Consider the following 20,855-nt stretch of genomic DNA (forward strand, 5'->3'; position numbering starts at 1 on the left):
ATCCAAGGGAAACACATGGCTATTTTTTCTACAATAAACACGAGAAGAAAGTGTTTGTGGCTCGTGATGCAGTCTTCCTAGAAAAGGAATTTATTTCTAGGAGACAGAGTGGGAGAAAATTTGAACTTGAAGAAGTTCGAGAGCCACAAACCGAGAATGAGGTAGAGGAGAACGTGGAGGATAGCATTCCCTCTTCCTCTGAAACGGTAATTGTTCCTAGAAAGTCAAGTAGGATTTCTAATCCACCTGATCGCTACCTTGGTAACATCGAAGAAGATGGTGTTTTGTTACTTTTAGAAAGTGATGAACCCACTACCTACAAATCGGCCATGTCTAGTCCCGACTCCTCCCTTTGGCTAGAAGCCATGCGGTCCGAAATGGATTCCATGTACGAGAACCAAGTATGGGACATGATGGATTTACCTGAGGGAGTGCGACCCCTTAAGTGTAAATGGATATATAAAATTAAGCTCGGCGTGGATAAACATGTGGATGTTTACAAAGCTAGATTGGTGGCAAAAGGTTTCACCCAAGTTCATGGTTTACACTATGACGAAACCTTCGCTCCAGTCGTTATGCTTAGGTCCATTAGGATATTCATAGCGGTTGCCGCATTTCATGATTATGAGATTTGGCAAATGGATGTCAAAACCGCCTTCTTGAATGAGATTCTAGAAGAAGAGGCGTACATGATACAACCTGAAGGTTTTGTGGATACATTTAACCTTAAGAAGGCGTGTAAGCTTAAAAAGTTCATCTATGGTCTTAAGCAAGCATCTAGGAGTTGGAATCATCGCTTTGATCATGTTATTAAATAATACGGTTTCACGAGAAGTGTGGAAGAACCGTGTTTATACATGAAGTTTAGTGGGACTAAGGTTGCATTCCTTGTCCTTTTTTTTTAGCTGAAATGTGAGTATATATATATATAAAAAACCAAAAGTCCATATACAAGGAAAGGGGTTCAAACCCCGTCAAGCTCAAAAATAAACCATACAGCAACCAAACCTACTCAACCATTTTCTCATTACTAATCAAAGCAGCTAAGCCATCCATTGGTGCTGTGATGCAAACCAGGGCCTGCTTTGCTGCGTTCTCTTCATCCTGCAATATCCTCAATCTGTTTGGCTACAAGTTCAGGCCTCATAACTGAGTGCTGCAGTCTTGTGTTGTTCCTCTGGTACCAAATAGTTTATAGATAGGCATTGAAAACCATAGTCATTGCTTTCCACTGTAGACTATTTTTCCTCCCATTCTGGAGCTCATTAATATTAGGGAATGATCTCCCCAACCAGGTAGCAACAGCTGCCCTGATTTTGCAGCTGTAAGTACATTCATAGAAGAGATGAGCCATCGTTTCAGGTAGCTCCCCACAGATTAAGCACAAGTTGTCCTCACAAAAACCAAACTGGTACAGCCTGGTTTTAATATTTAACCCTTCTTGCATAATAAGCCAAGTAATAATTGAATGTTTGGGTACGTTCCAATTGTTCCATACCAGAGAACGCCAATCTACCTTGGGATGTTGATTGCAGAGCCATCTATATCCATTCCTAAGTGTATAACCCTTCTCATCAGGCACCCAACAGTTCTCAACAAATCCCTCCTTCAGTTTATCCTTAGTCTTGCATATATTTTTCCAAGTCCAAGGAGAATCTGCAGGAGGAGAATATGAATGCCAGTTCTCTGGTTTTTCAAGGTACACATTGCTTATCCACCTTATCCACAACCTGTCAGCTTTGCTATACACCCAGTTCACCAGTTTCCCTACAGCTGCCCAATTCCAAGCCTCCACTTTCTTAATTCCTAATCCACCAGCATCTTTAGGTATTGTAACTCTATCCCATGATACTAAAGGTACTCTGTGATAGTCAGGACTCCCATCCCAAAGATAACTTCTGCAAATTGCTTCTATTCTCCTTATCACAGCTTTGGGAATCAAGAACGTAGTAGCCCAGTAACTGTGAAGAGTGTTTAGCACTGAATTGATGAGGGTAATCCTGCCTGCATAAGAGAGTTTCTTGGCCCCCAAACCTCTAATCCTTCTTATAATTTTTTCAGTTAAACAACTACAGTCTTTCTTGCTCAATTTACCTGGTTGTATTGGAACCCCCAGATATCTGAAAGGCATTGTGCCCTCCTGAAATCCAGTGACTCTCAGAATATCAGTTTGTAGCTCAGGTAGCATACCACTGAAGAAGATATCAGACTTTGTATTATTCATTCTTAACCCAGAAGCATTAGAGAACGAAGTGAAGGCCTTCATAAAAAGTATAATTGAAGGAGCATCTGTAATACTCCGTATTTATAAGTCTTGGGGTACTCTATCGAGTAGCCCTTACTCTGTCGAGTAAGGGTAAGTTGCGAAATAAAATAGTTTCTGACCTGTTGGGTACTCGATCTAGTAGCTGGGGCACTCGATCGAGTAAGGGGGTACTCGATCGAGTACCTTGGGTACTCGATCGAGTGTCCGGTTTTACGGGGAGTTTTCTCGGGTTTTGTTAATTATGCGATTAAGGTATTTAAGTTCCGTCGTCATTATTCTAAACCACTTTTACAAAACCTAAATTCCTGTTTAAGAGAGAAAGCAACAAGTTCATCTTCCTAATCGCATTCTTAGCAATTCCCGGAGTTCAGACGGTCAGTTCTGGTCGTTGTTTATATTGTTGGGTTCCTTGCGTCGAGGGTAAGATCTATGTACCCTTTTTATTGTTTTTCCCTTGATTTGGTTAAACCCTAGTTTAGAGATTGGGGGTTTTTATGTGTAGTATGTGATTGGTAGCCTCTATGTGTTGTATGATAGGAGGAGGGTTCATAGAAGAGGCTTTTTGACTCAGCAGTAGAGACCGTCTGATTGTGTGCATACCAGGTAGGATTTCCTACTCAGTATTAGTCCCATAATGGGATGTTGATTGATGTATTGTATTTGGTTGTTTGATATAATAGTTGGGTTGTGATTGTGGTTGTGATCGTTGTTGATGGTTCGCGAGGCGTGGCCTCTACCGAGTGGGGTCACTTGCGGGAGTGGCTTCACGCCCTAGTTTCGCCTTCCGTGGAACCCGCCACGGGAGGGGATGTGCACATTAATGGACAGGGTTATCGCTCACTATGTGGAGCGGGGATTTGGTGGGTACGGCTGCGGTCCCCCATCGGTGGGTGGGTCCAAAGTGGACGGTCGAGTATTGAGATGATGGGAATTGGTTGGTTGTGTGTGTGTGTGTGTGCAGTTAAGTTGTCTGTTTATCTTATTGTCGTTATACATGTTGATTGTGTGATTAGTATCGACCCGGTGTTGTTTTGTAAACTGCGGTGATCCATTCGGGGATGGTGAGCAGATATTGAGCAGGTATTGAGATGAGTCTTTGGGATAGCTGGGATGCCACGACATGATGATAGGAGTCTTCATTGTAGCCTTTAGTTTATTTACATTTCGATTAGAACAGTCGGTTTGGAATCATGTATCGTACTTTTGGTTTGGTTTTGAGGATTGTAACTATTCGTTAAACTATTTATATTAAACGTTGTTTCTTCATTGTTGTTTGATTATCATTGCCTCAGGTAACCGAGATGGTAATGTCTTCATACCTGAGTGGTCCTGGTAAGGCACTTGGAGTATGGGGGTGTTACAAATGGTATCAGAGAGACGATCCTGAAACCTGTAACCAATGAACCTAATGAACATAGGGAGTCAATTAAAATGAACCCGGGGTAAAAGTTGTAGGAGCTAGTGCAAAGGCTTGGGAGACGTCCTAAAGTCGCAGGGGTCGCCCTACAACTTTGAACCGGTCACATGGGGGAAGTGTTTGTCGAGTCGTATGTGTGTTTGGTTAACTTGTGTAAGAATGTGGTGAAATGTGTTAATTGTTGGGTGTTGAAGTAGAAAGTTGAGCATGTGAAAAAAAAAAAAAAAAAAAAAAATAAACAAAATGGTGATATGTGGGAACTTGTTGATGAAGATGATAACATGTTGGATGATTTACAATGTGGCATTTAATAACCTGATGAAACGATCTCGTAGATAGTAGAAAGATGCGTAGCATGTTTATTATGATATAATGTGGTTTATAAGTTTAGCATGTTAGCATATGACGTAACATGCGGGTAGCTTTTATGCATTAGCGTGACTCGATCGAGTGGGACTGACTCGATCGGGTGGGTTTTTAACGATTTTGAGTCCAGAATCGCGTTTTTGGGTACTCGATCGAGTAACTAGGGGTACTCGATCGAGTAGGGGGTCACTCGATCGAGTAGCCTAGATACTCGATCGAGTAGGTAAGAGATCGAAGGTCCGTTAGGGGGTCGATGTTTGGGTACTCGATCGAGTATGTTGGGCACTCGATCGAGTAGCCCGTTACTCGATCGAGTGGGTCTGGGAACTCGATCGAGTAGGTTCTGGGGGTCGTGTCTTCGTGTTTTGAAGTTTAGTACGTATGTTCATGTCTACCCTTTCTTATATATGTATAGTTTCAAGATGCCGCCCAAGGGAACTGCTTTGTATGCGAGAGCTGAGCTTATGACCGTGGATGACATCGTTAAGATGTTAGAGAACCAGGATGCTCTTCTCCGAGACCCTAAAGAAAGTGAATGAGGACAAGAATAAGGATAAGGAGAAGGAGGTTGATCATTCAAAAATCAGCCTCTATATTGCGAGGTTTAACCCGAAAGAATACAAGGGAGTTGGGGAGCCTAATCTTCTTGATAGTTGGCTGAGAGAGATGGAGAACATATTAGACTTGGTTCATTGTCCTGATGAGATGAGAGTGGAACAGGCTGCGTTCTATCTGAGGGAGGCAGCAGGCAAGTGGTGGGATTCAGTGAAGGTGAGTGCTAAGGAGATATATACAAACCAGGGCTTACCTGCTATACCTTGGGAGGAGTTTCGTAGGGCTGTGAGGAAGGAGTTTGTACCGGAACATGTGAGGAGTAAGATGAGAGAAGAGTTTGATGGTTTTAAGATGACTCTTTGAGATGTCCGTGGTCGAGTACTACAGTCATTCAATGAGAAGTCTAGGTATCCGAGGATATGGGTTTGAGTGAGGAGAATCGGCATTGCGGTTTGAGAGGGGTTGACCCCTAAGATTATGGATAAGTTACCCGTGGGGATCCTTGCGATGTTAAGGAAGCTTATGAGAGGGCCGGGAGAGCGGAGGGTTGGTGGAGATGGCTCGGGAGAGGTTAGGTGGTGAGAAGAGGAAGTCTGAGAGCGAGGGTGGTGGCCAATCGAATCACAAGAAAGGCAACCACAATCAATCTAAGGGATTTTCTTCTCGGGTCCGGGTTTAGTTTGGGGCTTCCTTTGGGCGTGGCCGTGGAAGTGTGAGTAATAGTTGGGCAGTTACCTGCTATAGCTGTGGTGGTGTAGGCCACAAGAGACATGAGTGCACAAGTGCACCAGGGATCTTCGAGAGACCGCGCAGAGTTTCGCGAGCAAAGACCGGGGTGGATCATGGCCAAATCGGGAAGTCGAGTTACCAGAGTGGAGGCAACCGCAATGGCGGTAATTCTTATCAGAAACCACCAGCGAACAACAACAACAATCAAGGGTCGGGTGCTAAGCCGACCACCCTCGCCAAGATCTTGTCCAGGGAGGTGGGCAGAAGACCAGTGGCAAGTTATTCATGATGGAGAAGAAAGCAGCTGAGGAAGATGCGCACGTTATCACTGGTACATTCCTTGTTAATGGTATTCCTACATTTGTTTTGTTTGATTCGGGGCTTCTCGTCGTTTGTGTCTTCGAGTCATGTCAAACAGTTGGGTTTGAGAGTATATGAGTCTGTTAGTGAGCAAGTTTTCATACCTTCGGGTGAGTCTGTATCGTGTGGGAGATTGTTCAGAGATGTATCTTTGATAGTTGGGCAAGTTGATTTCCTTGTAGACTTGCTAGAGTTTCCTTTTAACGGTTTTGAGATGATAGTTGGGATGGATTGGTTAGGAAAGTATAAAGCTAAGATAGACTGTCATCAAAAGAAAGTGTCCTTAAGAGGTCCTAAGGGTGTTAGTGTGTCTTATCGTGGGTTTCTAGTCAAACCCAAAGTTAAGTTGATTGCAGCTGTTACCTTGAAGTCTTATCTGAGGAAGGGATGTCCTTTGATCTTGTGCCACGTGAGAGATGACCGGATAGAGAGTCCGACAGTTGATGAGATACCAGTGGTGGGAGAGTTTGCGGATGTTTTTCAGAGGAGATTAGGGGTTGCCACCGAAGAGGGAGATAGACTTCACTATTGAGTTGAAGCCGTGGGGGGGCCGATCTCTAAGGCACCGTACCGTATGGGTCCTAAGGAGATGGAGGAGCTTAGGAAGCAGTTGGATGATTTAATAGAGAAGGGGTACATTAGACCAAGTGTATCGCCTTGGGGAGCACCAGTTCTTTTCGTGAAGAAGAAAGATGGGAGTTTAAGGTTGTGCATAGATTACAGGGAGCTGAACCGTGTGACGATAAAGAACAAGTATCCTTTGCCAAGGATAGATGATCTGTTTGATCAGTTGAGTGGTGCAACAGTCTTTTCTAAGATTGATTTGAGGTCGGGGTACCATCAGGTGAAGATTAGAGAGGTGGACATACCAAAGACAGCTTTCACGTCGAGGTATGGCCATTATGAGTATGTGGTGATGCCGTTTGGGTTGTCTAATGCGCCGGCAGTGTTTATGGATTTGATGAACAGAATCTTCAGACAGTTTTTGGACCAGTTTGTAGTGGTATTCATCGATGACATCTTAGTCTACTCTAAGACTAAGGAGGAGCATGAGGAGCATTTGAGAATCGTGTTGCAGACTTTGAGGGATCATGAGTTGTATGCTAAGCTGTCCAAGTGTGAATTTTGGTTAGAGGAAGTTGCTTTTCTGGGGCATGTGATCTCTAAAGATGGGGTAGCTGTGGATCCGGCGAAGATTGAGGCAGTGACAAAGTGGGAAGCACCGAAGAATGTTCTTTGAGGTTAGGAGTTTCTTGGGTTTAGCTGGATACTACAGACGGTTCGTGAAAGATTTCTCCAAGATAGCTAGACCGATGACAGCGTTGATGAGGAAAGAGAACAGGTTTCGTTGGGATGAGAGTTGTGAGACGGCGTTCCAAACATTAAAGGAGCGTTTGACCACGGCTCTAGTCTTAGCATTACCTGAAGGGAGCGAGAACTTTGAGGTTTATACAGATGCCTCGAAGAATGGGTGGGACGTGTGTTGATGCGAGAATGGCAAAGTGATTGCCTATGCTTCTAGGCAATTGAAGCCTTATGAGGAGAACTACCCTACTCATGATCTGGAGTTGGGTGCAGTGGTGTTTGCTCTCAAGATTTGGAGACATTACCTTTATGGAGCAATCTTTAAGGTATTTTCTGATCACAAGAGTCTCAAGTACATCTTCACGCAGAAGGAGTTGAACATGAGACAGAGGTGGTGGATGGAGCTGATTGGCGCTTATGACATGGAAATCATCTACCATGAAGGGAAAGCCAATGTTGTAGCTGATGCTTTGAGTAGGAAGAGTGTACATTCCCTGTGTACAGCTCTATCTTTGATGAGGCTGAGGGATGAGGTAGCGAGTTTTGGGATATATATGATGCAGAAAGGAGATGCCATGGGTGATATGACAGTACATCTGGATTTTTATGATGATATTCGGGATAAGCAGGCTTTGGATCCTAAGATAGTGGAGTGGAGAGCTGGAGTAGAGAAAGGGACAGTGTCCCGGTTTTCATTCATACCAGATGGTAGTTTGAGGTTTGATGGTAGGTGGTGTGTTCCTAATGATGAGGAGTTGAAAAAGACTATCATGACAGAGGCACATTGCACACCATATTCAGTTCATCCAGGTGGAGACAAGCTATACAAGGATTTGAAGAAAACGTTTTGGTGGCCTGGGATGAAGAAAGAGACAGCTGAGTTTGTGTCCCGTTGTTTGACATGCCAGAGAGTTAAAGGGGAACAGCGACGACCACAAGGTAAGATTCAGTCTTTAGAGGTGCCTGAGTGGAAGTGGGAATCCATTTCCATGGATTTCATTGTGGGTTTGCCGAAGAGTCAACAAGGTAACAACATGATTTGGGTGATAGTGGATCGTCTGACCAAGTCAGCTCACTTTGTTCCAATGAAAGATACATGGACTAAGGCACAATTGGCTATGGCCTATCGAAAGAACGTGCTTAAGTTACATGGAGTCCCTAAGGACATAGTGTCTGACAGAGATGCGAGGTTTATATCGAGGTTTTGGAAGGAGTTGCAGGAATCGTTGGGAACAACTTTGAAGATGAGTACAAAGCATTTCATCCTGCTGACAGACGGGCAGATCGAGAGAACAATCAAGACTCTTGAGGATATGTTGCGAGCTTGTGTGATGGATTTTGGTGGTAGCTGGGAGCAAGAGGTTGGACTTGATAGAATTCTCTTACAATAACACTATCACACCAAAGTATAGGTATGGCACCGTTTGAGGCTTTGTATGGGAGGAGATGTAGGAGTCCAATGTTGGACGATAGTCTTTGAGGCAAAGTGGTTTTAGGACAGAGATGGTGGAACAGATTAAGATGATCGGGGAACGGATGAGAGCAGCTCAGGATCGACAAAAGAGTTATGCAGATCTACATCGTCGGGACATAGAGTTTCAAGTTGGGGACAAGGTTCTTTTGAAAGTGTCTCCTATGCGTGGGGTTATGAGATTTGGGAAGAAAGGCAAGTTAAGTCAGAAGTTTATAGGGCCTTATGAGATCATAGAGCGAGTTGGGGAAGTTGCTTATCGCTTTGGCTTTACCAGTGCACTAGAGAGAGTGCATAATGTGTTTCATGTATCGCAGTTGCGGAAGTATGTGAGTGACCCGTCACATGTGTTGGAGGCAGAGAGCTTAGAGCTAGATGAGTCCTTATCATATCTTGAGGTGCCTAAGCAGATTCTAGACCGAAAGGTTAGAAAGGCTAGGAGTGGTGAGACAGTTTTGCTTAAGATCATGTGGTCTAACCACGAGACCGAGGAAGCTACATGGGAGCCAGAGGAAGCTATGAAAGAGCGTTACCCTTTCCTTTTTGATCAGGTATGTATGGTTACGGGGACGTAACCTTGTTTCTTTTAGGGGGGTAGGAGATGATCGCGAGCGTTTTTAAGAGTTTTTACCCCTTTTATATGTTGTGTCGGGATGTTTGTCGGGATGAGTTGGGTTAGTATCATGTTTTATGTTGAATTTTGTTTTGGTTGCTGAGTCGGGAAGGTTATGGAAGTACCTTTGTTTAGTAGTGGTTTGAACTTCGGGGACGAAGTTCCTTTTAAGGAGGGAAGACTGTAATACTCCGTATTTATAAGTCTTGGGGTACTCTATCGAGTAGCCCTTACTCTGTCGAGTAAGGGTAAGCTGCGAAATAAAATAGTTTCTGACCTGTTGGGTACTCGATCGAGTAGCTGGGGCACTCGATCGAGTAAGGGGGTACTCGATCTCACCTTGGGTACTCGATCGAGTGTCCGGTTTTACGGGGAGTTTTCTCGGGTTTTGTTAATTATGCGATTAAGGTATTTAAGTTCCGTCGTCATTATTCTAAACCACTTTTACAAAACCTAAATTCCTGTTTAAGAGAGAAAGCAACAAGTTCATCTTCCTAATCGCATTCTTAGCAATTCCCGGAGTTCAGACGGTCAGTTCTTGTCGTTGTTTATATCGTTGGGTTCCTTGCGTCGAGGGTAAGATCTATGTACCCTTTTTATTGTTTTTCCCTTGATTTGGTTAAACCCTAATTTAGAGATTGGGGGTTTTTATGTGTAGTATGTGATTGGTAGCCTCTATGTGTTGTATGATAGGAGGAGGGTTCATAGAAGAGGCTTTTTGACTCAAAGAAGAGAGACCGTCGATTGTGTGCATACCAGGTAGGATTTCCTACTCAGTATTAGTCCCATAATGGGATGTTGATTGATGTATTGTATTTGGTTGTTTGATATAATAGTTGTGTTGTGATTGTGGTTGTGATCGTTGTTGATGGTTCGCGAGACGTGGCCTCGGCTGAGTGGGATCACTTGCGGGAGTGGCTTCACGCCCTAGTTTCGCCTTCTGTGGAACCCGCCACAGAAGGGATGTGCACATTAATGGACAGGGTTATCGCTCACTATGTGGAGCGGGGATTTGGTGGGTACGGCTGCGGTCCCCCACTGGCAGGGCTGGTCCAGTGGACAGTCAGTATTGAGATGATGGGAATTGGTTGGTTGTGTGTGTGTGTGTGCAGTTAAGTTGTCTGTTTATCTTATTGTCGTTATACATGTTGATTGTGTGATTAGTACTGACCCCGGTGTTGTTTTGTAAACCTGCGGTGATCCATTCGGGGATGGTGAGCAGATATTGAGCAGGTATTGAGATGAGTACTGGGATAGATGGGATGCCACGACATGATGATAGGAGTCTTCGGCTGTAGCCTTTAGTTTATTTACATTTCAGTTAGAACAGTCAGTTTGGAATCATGTATCGTACTTTTGGTTTGGTTTTGAGGATTGTAACTATTCGTTAAACTATTTATATTAAACGTTGTTTCTTCATTGTTGTTTGATTATCATTGCCTCGGGTAACCGAGATGGTAATGTCTTCATACCTGAGTGGTCCTGGTATGGGGGTGTTACAGCATCCCCTTTGCAAAACATGAGAAGATCATCTGCAAACATCAAGTGGGTAAGCTTTAAATTCTTGCATAGGGGATGATAGTGGAAGGTCCATCTCTCTGTAGCAAAGGTAATAAGTCTAGTCAAGTACTCCATACAAATAGTGAAAATTAGAGGGGAGATTGGATCACCCTGTCTAAGCCCTCTTTGCCCTTTGAAATATCCAAAATTGCTCCCATTCACGACCAGAGTAAAGGAGGTGGACTTAATGCAAGCCATGACCAGATTTGTGAAATGAGTAGGGAAGTTGAGACCAGAAAGAAGCTGCTCCACAAAGTCCCATTCTACAGTGTCATAAGCTTTCTGGAGATCTATTTTGAAGAGACATCTAGGAGATACATGGCTTCTAGCATACAAATGCACAATATCCTGACAAATTAAAACATTCTCAATAATTGACCTGTCCTGGATAAAAGCTCCCTGATTGTCATGAATAGTATCAGGTAATACAAGAGCCAGCCTGTTGCATAGGAGCTTGGATATAACTTTGTAGATCATGTTACAGCAAGCAATAGGTCTAAATTGCTTAACAGAAGTAGGCCTATCACACTTAGGGATGAGTGTAATATTTGTGGCATTGATCTGTTGGAGGATCTGACCTGTATTAAAAAAAAATCTACAACAGCTACATAGACATCCTTCCCTATCATGTCCCATGTATCCCTGAAAAACCCACTGGAATAGCCATCAGGCCCTGGTGCTTTGTCTTTAGGAATAGAGAAGACTGCTTGTTTCACCTCCTCATAAGTGACACTGCTATTAAGAATTGCAATATGTTCTGAGCTGCATACCTTGCCCTTAGCCAATATAGCAGCTTTGACTTCCTCAGTTGGACTCTTCTTACCTAGCAGGTCCTCATAGTAGGCTAAGAAGGCATGCTCAATGGTTTCAGTATTAGTGCAAAGTTTTCCTTCCTTATCTTCAATTTGAATAACCCTATTTCTGAAGCATCTCTTCTTAATAGCAGAATGAAAGTAAGCTGTATTTGCATCTCCCTCTTCCATCCATTGGACTTTTGATTTTTGTTGCAGGAAACTATCCCTGGCTTTTCTCAAATTTCGAAGCTCAGTCATGAGATGCACGTCTTCTGCAATAAGCTCAGCACTTTGACCAGTGGCTGCAATCTGTACCAGAACTTCAGCTAAGAGGTATGCAGCTTGGCTAGTCTGATTTTCAATATCAGAGAAGCATTTTTTATTTAAAGCTTTGAGTTTGTATTTCAATTCCTTCAATTTTTTTGTCAGACAGAACATTTTTGTCCCTGTTATTGGCCTGTCCTAAACTTCCTTCACAGTTGGCAAGAATGCAGAAGCACTACTCCACATATTGAAGTACTTAAAGCTTCTAGCTAGCTTTCCCATTGTTCAATTTTCTATTACTCACCACACATGGTGTTGCTCATTGGGAATGATATTCCATCGCTCACTTCCGTTAAGGAGTGGCTAGGGAAACACTTGCAAATGAAGGACTTGGGAGTGGCACAACGAATCTTGGGTATCCGGATCTATAGGGATAGGTCCAAGAGGATACTAGCATTGAGTCAAGAAGCTTATATTGACAAAGTTCTTGACCGGTCAATATGAAAGACTCCAAGAGAGGATTTCTACCTATGGGCCAAGGGATTACTTTGAGCAAGTCACAGTCTCCCTCTACCGATAAGGAGATTGAACACATGAATACCGTCCCTTATGCTTCCGTTGTTGGGTCTATCATCTATGCTATGACTTACACTCGTCCCGACGTTGCGTATGCCTTGAGCATGACAAGTCGTTATCAAGCCAAGCCTGGTGAGAGTCAATGGATAGCCGTAAAGAACATCCTAAAGTACTTGAGAAGGACTAAGGATTCGTTCTTAGTATTTGGAGGAGAAACTGAGTTGCGTGTAAGAGGTTACACGGACGCAAGTTTCCAAACCGATCGGGATGACATGAAATCCCAATCCGGCTATGTGTTTATGCTTAATGGAGGAGCTATTTGCTAGAAGTGCTTCAAGTAAAGCGTTACCGCAGATTCTACAACAGAGGCTGAGTACCTTGCAGCGTCTGAGGCTGCGAAGGAAGCTGTTTGGATTAGGCAATTCATGGAGGGACTAGGAGTAGTCCATTCCGCCAAAGATCCTATCACTCTATATTGTGATAACAGTGGAGCTATTTTTCAAGCCAAAGAGCCTAAGTGTAGTAACAAATCTAGACACATTGAAAGGAAATACCATGTAATTAGAGATTATGTGGAAAGAAAGGAAATTGACATTTATAAGGTTGGGAATGAGATGATAATATTCTTTGATCCTTTAACCAAGCCTTTATCAAAGGCTAAGCATGATGGTCATGTCGTCGCTATGGGATTGAGACGAGTACCAGATTTTATTTAGATTATGGATATGTAATAATTGGATAGTGTATCTCTTATTATATATATGATAATCACATTCATTGTTTTCGCATTCATTCTTTTATGAATCTTTTATTTAGTGTGACTAAATTTTAAATACCTTGTTTATCTGAATAAGTTGTGGAGACAATGTTGAACACTATTCAAGTGAATAAGATGAACATTGTATTTTGTCCCTAGTTACTTAATGAGGTGACGTCTCGGAGTGACTAGATTGTAAGTCGATTGATGGTTGTTCAACACCATAAGGTCATATGTGATGACTGGTCGATTACATAGGCAGAGTGTGTGACACTTTGCCGGACCATGACCATTTAGAGAGTCCCTAAGTTCTATTATAGACGCATGGTCGTGGCGGGAATCTCTAAGATGTTCTAATGAGTCGATTCTTTTGACTGGAGACTATTATCTGAGCAAGTGCAGTTTTCGAGTGACTTTGGTTTTTGTCCTAGGTCGTGCCGTGAAAGGAGGCCAAAAGGGCATTTACTAGGTCATGGTGAGCTGTATTGTGCAATAGGATAGATAGGGTATACAAGAATTGTCCACCCACGTTGGGTAACTATATCTCAAGGCCACTCGAGGAGTTAATGACTACAAATGCGTGGCCACGCTCGGAATTAATCTGGGAGAGATTTTTCCAGTCAGGTAGTCACACTCCCGATCAAAAAAACCACTCGCGATATGTTCGTGTGCAAGTGCGACCTTAAAGACACCTTGCATTGAGTGAGAAATTAAAACGGACAAGAGAATTGGTAGCGCACACCTTGTGTCGGACAAGTGGGAGATTGTTGGAGTTAGTGTCCTCCACAATAATGCGTTTACATAATAAATCTCATTAATGGAATATCATCAGATATTTAATTATTTGATCCTCGTCAGTTGATTAACATAAATCGATAACGGTTGGCTGACTAGAGTTTGACGTTATTGTCGTGAGACGGCGGTGATCAACTGACCCCTTTCGGTCACACCTATAGGAACGAACCCCAATAGACAACTAATTAATTGTATGAGATACAATTTATTTAGTCCCTTGATTTGTAGACTAAAAGGTTAGTCAATTATTTTAAGAGAGAATTCGAGTTGCGAACTCGAGGAACGGCAGTTATTATTATTAATTATGTGATAATTGAATAATAAATTTTGGGAGACGGGTTTTCGTTAATTAATTGGTAATTCACTAAAATTATACTAATTGATTAATGTGATTAATATTAGTACGTAAATAATATGTGTAGTGGTACACGTATATTTACGGAGTGATTTGGACGAATTAATTATGGAAGTATTTAAACATGAAAAGATGTTTAAAATAAAATTACACGTATTTGTGCGACAAATATAAGAACCAACATGGACCCGTAAATGGGCAAGTGGACCGTGTAAAATAGAGTAGTGGATGATTAGTAACATAATCATTTCACCTTACTTTATATACTACCATAAGTTATCTTATATTGATTTTGCATGTGATGTAAGATAAAATAATATAAGACAATTGAACACTCTTCCTCACCTAACACTCCACCCCACCGGTTTTGTCCCCCATATAGACCAAAATTGTTGTTCATTTTTATCATTGACTTGTGCACTTTGCATGTGATTTATTTGGTCTTCCTCTCTCTAAAAATAATACACATCTCTACTAAGATTGTTAGTATACATATTAATATTTACTAAGAGAGTTAGTAATATTAAAATATTATCAAGGGTATAATAATAACAAGTTTCTAGTTAATTACTTGTTATTATTTTTGGGTTAAGTTCTTGGGTGCATCTTGAAGGAGATCTTCTCTTTGAAGATTAGTAAGGAGGATCATCCATTTGGTATAAGATCAAGAACAAGCTAGTAAGGTGAACTAGTTTGTGCCCATTTTACCACAAAATCAATGTAAGGAAATTGTTTTTCCTTAAACTTTCATTTTTATGCTTTTATATTAGCATGCATGTTACATAGATCACTTAAATGATAAATTATGAGATAATTTAATTTTTATTAGAGAGTCTAATATGGATCTATGATCTTTCAGAAATGAGGACCCAATGAACTTAAATTTGGGTGATGGTATATGTAAATTATTGACTTTAGTTTCCGTCTGAAGTATGTTTATGAATTGGGTAAATTGTTGATGTAGTATATGAGGCCGTCGCATTTTTAGTTTGGAGGAATTTCTAGTCCTATGGTTACTTGGTTGTATGAATTGGATAATTTACATGGTTTATGAGTAGCTCAATCTCCTTGTCTAGGCCAATTACTTGTGATTAATTGTACCATGAATTAATTAGTTGGAATTAGTTGAGCTGATAACAATTGAGCAAAAAAATGGTTTGTTGGAAATTTGTAAGTTATGAATTTTCCGTCTCATGTGCAATTGGGTAAATGGTTGTTGTAATTGGTAAACCCGTCTTTGGTTTTCAATTTAGCACGGCTAGGCAATACTTGGCCACGGCCTGAGCAGTGACACGGCTGGCCTAGGCAACGGATGGGCATCAGCCTGAGCAGCGGCTGGCAGCAGCTTGGGCAGTGGCCTTGTAGCCTGGGCAGTGGCCTTGTAGCCTTGGTCTGCCTGGCCTAGGCAGCGTATGGCCATGGTTGAGCCGTGGCCTAGCCTCATGTTGCGTGCCATGTTGAGTTAGTTTATATTCGTGTTTGTATTATTTAAATCCCGTCTCGTGCGTTATAAAACGTAATTCGTTGAATATCGTCCATTATTATATATTCGTCACATGTTTTATAAGTGTGTACTTCATTCATTAATTATCTCATTTCTATGTGGAATGCCATGTTTTCATCTTAAAATGAGTCCAATTTAATTATTTATAGTTTATAAGTAATAAATGGTTTATCTTACATTTGAGTCATTTAGAATTAAATTCTTGTTTTTCTTATTATAAATGGTTCATTTCCGTTTATTTGCATTTTTTTATTCAAGTGACAAGTATTTTAGAAATAAGTTGCTAATTCACGCTTATTAGTATAAATTGGCATGGAATAAATTACTTGGTTCATTAATTGCTCATTTCTCCTATTTTTCTCATTCCAAGTTGATTCATGTCATTTTGTGTATTTACTTGGTTGAGTCGTATTCTTGTAGAAATGCCATAATACCATCGTATATGCTTGACATACATTTTCGCCCTGCTTGTGCTGTTCTGGCAAGTACGGGTTTGACCTACTTGTGCTGTTCTGGCAACTACGGATTTGGCCTACTTGTGCTGTTCTGGCAAGTACGGCTTTTGGCCATTCGTGCTGTTCTGGCAAGTGAGTTTTATCTTAGTTTTTCCGCCACTTTCGTGCTGTTCTGGCGATTGGGGTACTCGGTCTCCTTAGTAGTCGAGTCTTGGGTGCGTGCTGTGCTGGCGTACGTCGAATCGGGATGTACACCCGAGAATCTGCAGATTTAGACTAAGACCGTATTATTATCGTAGTCCTACCCGGGGAAATTATAGTCTAAGAGTGATAAATGTCTTGCATTATTTTAATGGTTACTTTAGTCATATCTCCTTGAAATACGTGCTCGTGGCTAAGTGGTCGTGTCTGCTTCCTTGTCTTTCTTCTCCCGTTATTTATTGTTGCTTATGCCTTACTCACTTGTTTATTCCATCATTTCTTTTTCCTTGTTGGTTTAAACACGTAAGATCCCATGTTTAGTTATAATTCGATTCAATCATATCTTACCTAATATCATTATTGTTTGTGTTCTTTGTTATGTTCGTTTTGACATTTTGTGGCTGGGAGAACCTTGAGTTACTCCGCACTAACTGTGGCTTTCATGTTTACATGATTGACAGGTTGTGATGATGCATCTACGGGATTTAGACGTGTGAGCTAGCGAGCACTTTGGCCTTGTAGTCGGTTTATTAGGATTGCTTAGATTCACCTTTTATTGTATTGTCATTCGAAGGATATATTTTCCCTCACCTTGACTATCACGTTTGTATAATTTAATCTTTATTTCCGAAATCTTTATTTGTGTTTTGAATGTTAATGAACCCGCGCTCTAAATTTTAAAAGATTAAAAAAATTTCTAATTTCCTCTTGAATTTATAAGTTACGATTTCCGCGTTATTGCGGGGGTTCACAGTTGGTATCAGAGCCTATGTTGCTCCCGACGCACACACGTTTACCGTAAATTTAAATTTGAACTTGACCTGGAATAATAAATGAGATATGGGTAGAAATAAGGACCTATGTTGGTAGTCTCTTTGTGTTTGCTTCGTTGTAGGTTCTAACATGTTTGTTGATTGTCAATTATTTTTGTAATCTTGGATCAATAACCGTGAGCTTACCTACGTGAAGATCAAGACTTGGTGCGTATTGCCGAGAATTGAAGAGTTGTTCAACCTTTGAAGAATGCTTCTGCTCACTCGGAGATATTTCTCGTTCTTGTGTACCTTGCATCGTTCTTTTATTTCTTGATGCTTCTTGCTTCTTCTAAACTCTCTTTTCTTTTTCCTTGGAAGTTACTCTTGTACTCCCAATTTGTCCTTTGTTCCTTGCTAATCCTCCCTTGACGCGTTTTTGATAGTTTTCTTTCTTTTGTGGGATGTTAACCTTGGTTGGATAATTTGGCTTTGTGGAGTTTGTTTGTGGTTGACCCATAACTCTGGTTTTGAGAGGTTGTGACGTTGGAAAGACTTAGGTAGTGTGATGAGATATACTTAGTGATTCTTATACCTAGTTCCTTGATAAAGTGAGTATATTTGATTGGTGGATTTTGTGTGTTAAGTGTGAGTTGCCTATGATACTAAGGTTATGGAACTTGGCCTTGTTGTTTATACTTGCAAGTTTGAGTTGAGCTCGAGGATAGCATAGTTGGTATATTTTTGTGAGTGTTGTGATGGTTACATAGGAACCATGTTAGGTGAGGGTTGTTGCTAGTTTTGGAATCTTATTTGGGTATCCACTTTGCGGTAATGAGGATTAGTAGCCAGAGTTCTTGAGATGTGATTATAAGTTAGGATTGATAGATGTTGAGCTGAGATGAGTTAGATGTTTTGGGTGGTAGTCTCGCGATTTGGAGAATGTCACCATCTATGCTTTAGGTTTCGAGAGTATAACAAGATCTCTTTGGGATGATAGAATGTGCAAAAGAACTTTTGAATTTGGATTTTGATCACGGGTTGTACCATTTTGAGAAATTCATATAGTTGACACTAGTTGGATATGAATATAGTTTTGACCTTGATCTCGTGGAGGTTGTTTGTGGATCTTTGAGGATTTGGAGTGGTGAAATCACACTTATAGTGAAGTACCTTGTTTCAAGGAATAGTTTAGGATGAAGTAACGTAAGTGTTTTGAGGAAATCCTTGGGAGTGATGTGGTCATGAGTTTTGTTGTTAGGAAGTTTTCGGAACCGTTTAGGATGACGTTGTTATTTGAGATTTGAGTACCTGGCGTTTCCTTGTTGCCTAATCTCCCTTTTTCTTTGACCATAAGAGTTAACGTCCATACCTCTCTTCCTCGCTTCATCTTGCTCCTCCTTTAAATTTGATGCTGATAACTTATAAAACTCTATCTTTGACGTCCTTGTTGATTTGACTTCAATTCTTACCCCTAGGAAGTTCATCATAACTCTTTTGTTGGTTAAGTTTGGATCCTCTTAGCGTACTTTGTGTTTATGATGTCTAAGTTACTTTTCAATTTGTACAATTTCTAACCACTTCAAACTACCATTTTTGGTTCGTTGTCAAAAAAAATTTATATTATTCTTACAGAAATTAGGGACGAGTTACCCCCCCTAATTTCCCTAAATGCCATCACTGGTAATGCTGCCTTTCAGACAATGAAAGTTACAGGGAAGGTTCGTGTTAATCCCTTGAATATACTCATAGATTCAGGGAGCACCCATAATTTTTTGGATGAAAAAACAGCAAGAAAATTAGGATGCAAAATTGCTCCAAGTTATCCTGTAGCCATTTTTGTGGCTAATGGTGAAAGCCTTTACAGCAAGTCTATGGTTAAGCAATTTAGTTGGCAGCTACAAGGGGAAACATTCCAGACTGACATCATGTTAGTACCCTTGGGAACCTGTGATATGGTGTTGGGTGTGCAATGGCTCTCTTCATTGGGACCTGTGCTGTGGGATTTCAAGCAACTTAGGATGCAGTTTCAGTAAAAGGGGAAGAAGCATGTGTTGAGGGGAGGAAAATTGGGAGCAGTGGACTGGGTAAATGACAAGCAACTGCAATCATTCATTGTCAAAGGTACTTGTAATATGGCAACAGCTCAGTTATTTGCACTATCTGTCCAGTCCTCTACAGACGAGATTCAAACACAAGAAGGTAACCCTGTACTTTCTACAATACAAGCTATTTTGGATGAATTTGGTGATGTCTTTAGAACACCCACAGAACTGCCTCCCCATAGAACCCATGACCACAAAATTCATTTGAAAGAAGGAACAACACCAATTAATGTAAGACCTTATAGATATCCTGTTGTGCAAAAGGATGCCATTGAGAGTATTTTGAAAGAAATGTTAGAATCAGGTGTTGTCAGGCCAAGTCAGAGCCCTTTCTCATCTTCTATTGTGATGGTTAAAAAGAAAGATGGTACATGGAGACTTTGTATTGACTATAGAGAGTTAAACAAGTACACTGTAAAGGATAAATTTCCAATCCCTGTCATAGAGAAGTTGCTAGATGAATTACATGGTGCTGTGATTTTTTCTAAGATTGACCTTAGATCTGGATACTGGCTGATTAGAATGCATCCAGATGATGTCCCTAAAACTGCATTTAGGACACATGAGGGCCATTATGAATTCTTAGTCATGCCCTTTGGGCTAACTAATGCCCCTTCAACATTTCAACACCTTATGAATACTGTTTTCAAGTCTTACTTGAGGAAGTTTGTGTTAGTGTTCTTTGATGACATATTGATTTACAGTATGAGTTTAGAAGAGCACACACATCATGTTAGGATGGTTTTATCTGTCCTTAGGCAACATACCCTATTTGCTAAAATGTCCAAATGTGTGTTTGGAGCACCTGAGGTGGAGTACTTGGGACATGTGATTTCTGCTAAGGGGGTGTTTACAGACCCTGCCAAAATTAAGGCTATGGTAGACTGGCCAGAACCAAGGAATGTGAAAGAATTGAGAGGATTTTTGGGCCTCACAGGGTATTATAGGAAGTTTATCGAAGGATATGGGATTATAAGTAAACCTTTGACCAATTTGTTGAAGAAAAATGGTTATAAATGGGATGCTACATCTACTGCAGCATTTCTGAAGTTAAAAGATGCAATGACTAGGGCACCTGTTTTGGCTCTCCCTGATTTTTCAATAGAGTTTGTGGTAGAAACAGATGCTTCAGACAAAGGCATGGGGGCTGTGCTTACGCAAAATGGCCATCCCATTGCTTACATCAGTAAGGCATTCTCGCAAAGAACCCAAGCTAGTTCCACCTATGAGAAAGAGCTGCTAGCTGTCATCGTTGCCATTGAGAAATGGAGGCATTATCTGAGTGGAAGGCATTTTAAAATTAAGACTGATCATTTAGTCTTAAGTACCTCTTGGAACAAAAAATAACAACAGTATTTCAAAGTAAATGTTGACCCAAGCTTTTGGGATTGGACTATGAGATTGTGTATAGGAAAGGGAAGGAGAATGGGGCTGCAGATGCTTTGTCCAGAGTTAATGGGGGTGAGCTGATGGCCTTGATTCTGTCACAAATTAACACTGATCTTAAGAATCAAGTTCAAGGCAGTTGGCAGGATGATGAACAATTGCAGGCCATGATTCAAGAATTACAAAATGGGGGCACTAAAGCTCACTATTCATGGTCTCAAGGGGAATTAAGGAGGAAGGTTAAGCTAGTGGTTGGAAACAATGAGGAA

The 20,855-nt window shown here is 41.2% G+C and overlaps 2 protein-coding genes across 2 annotated transcripts; one reads left to right on the forward strand and one right to left on the reverse strand.

Annotated features, from left to right (window-relative positions):
* Positions 1-1,008: 1,008 nt before the first annotated feature.
* Positions 1,009-11,874, reverse strand: LOC141649380 (uncharacterized). The gene is made up of 4 exons (XM_074458072.1): positions 11,298-11,874; positions 10,844-11,220; positions 1,214-2,260; positions 1,009-1,128 (listed from the first exon to the last, which is right to left on the reverse strand). The coding sequence occupies exons 1-4, from the start codon at positions 11,872-11,874 to the stop codon at positions 1,009-1,011; spliced, it is 2,121 nt and encodes a 706-aa protein (XP_074314173.1).
* Positions 11,875-18,798: 6,924 nt separating this feature from the next.
* Positions 18,799-19,131, forward strand: LOC141649382 (uncharacterized). The gene has a single exon (XM_074458073.1). The coding sequence runs from the start codon at positions 18,799-18,801 to the stop codon at positions 19,129-19,131; it is 333 nt and encodes a 110-aa protein (XP_074314174.1).
* The last annotated feature ends 1,724 nt before the right edge of the window (positions 19,132-20,855 follow it).

This window comes from Silene latifolia, chromosome 3, assembly GCF_048544455.1.
Source record: "Silene latifolia isolate original U9 population chromosome 3, ASM4854445v1, whole genome shotgun sequence".
NCBI lineage: Eukaryota > Viridiplantae > Streptophyta > Magnoliopsida > Caryophyllales > Caryophyllaceae > Silene > Silene latifolia.

Coding starts and splice junctions, on each gene's coding strand:
- LOC141649380 (XM_074458072.1), bottom strand. CDS start 11,874: ATGTTCTGTCTGACAAAAAAATTGAAGGAATTGAAATACAAACTCAAA. Junction 2,261..10,843: donor CTACTCATTTCACAAATCTG/GTCATGGCTTGC, acceptor CTTTTTATGAAG/GCCTTCACTTCGTTCTCTAA. Junction 1,129..1,213: donor AGTGGAAAGCAATGACTATG/GTTTTCAATGCC, acceptor CTGAACTTGTAG/CCAAACAGATTGAGGATATT.
- LOC141649382 (XM_074458073.1), top strand. CDS start 18,799: ATGAAAGTTACAGGGAAGGTTCGTGTTAATCCCTTGAATATACTCATA.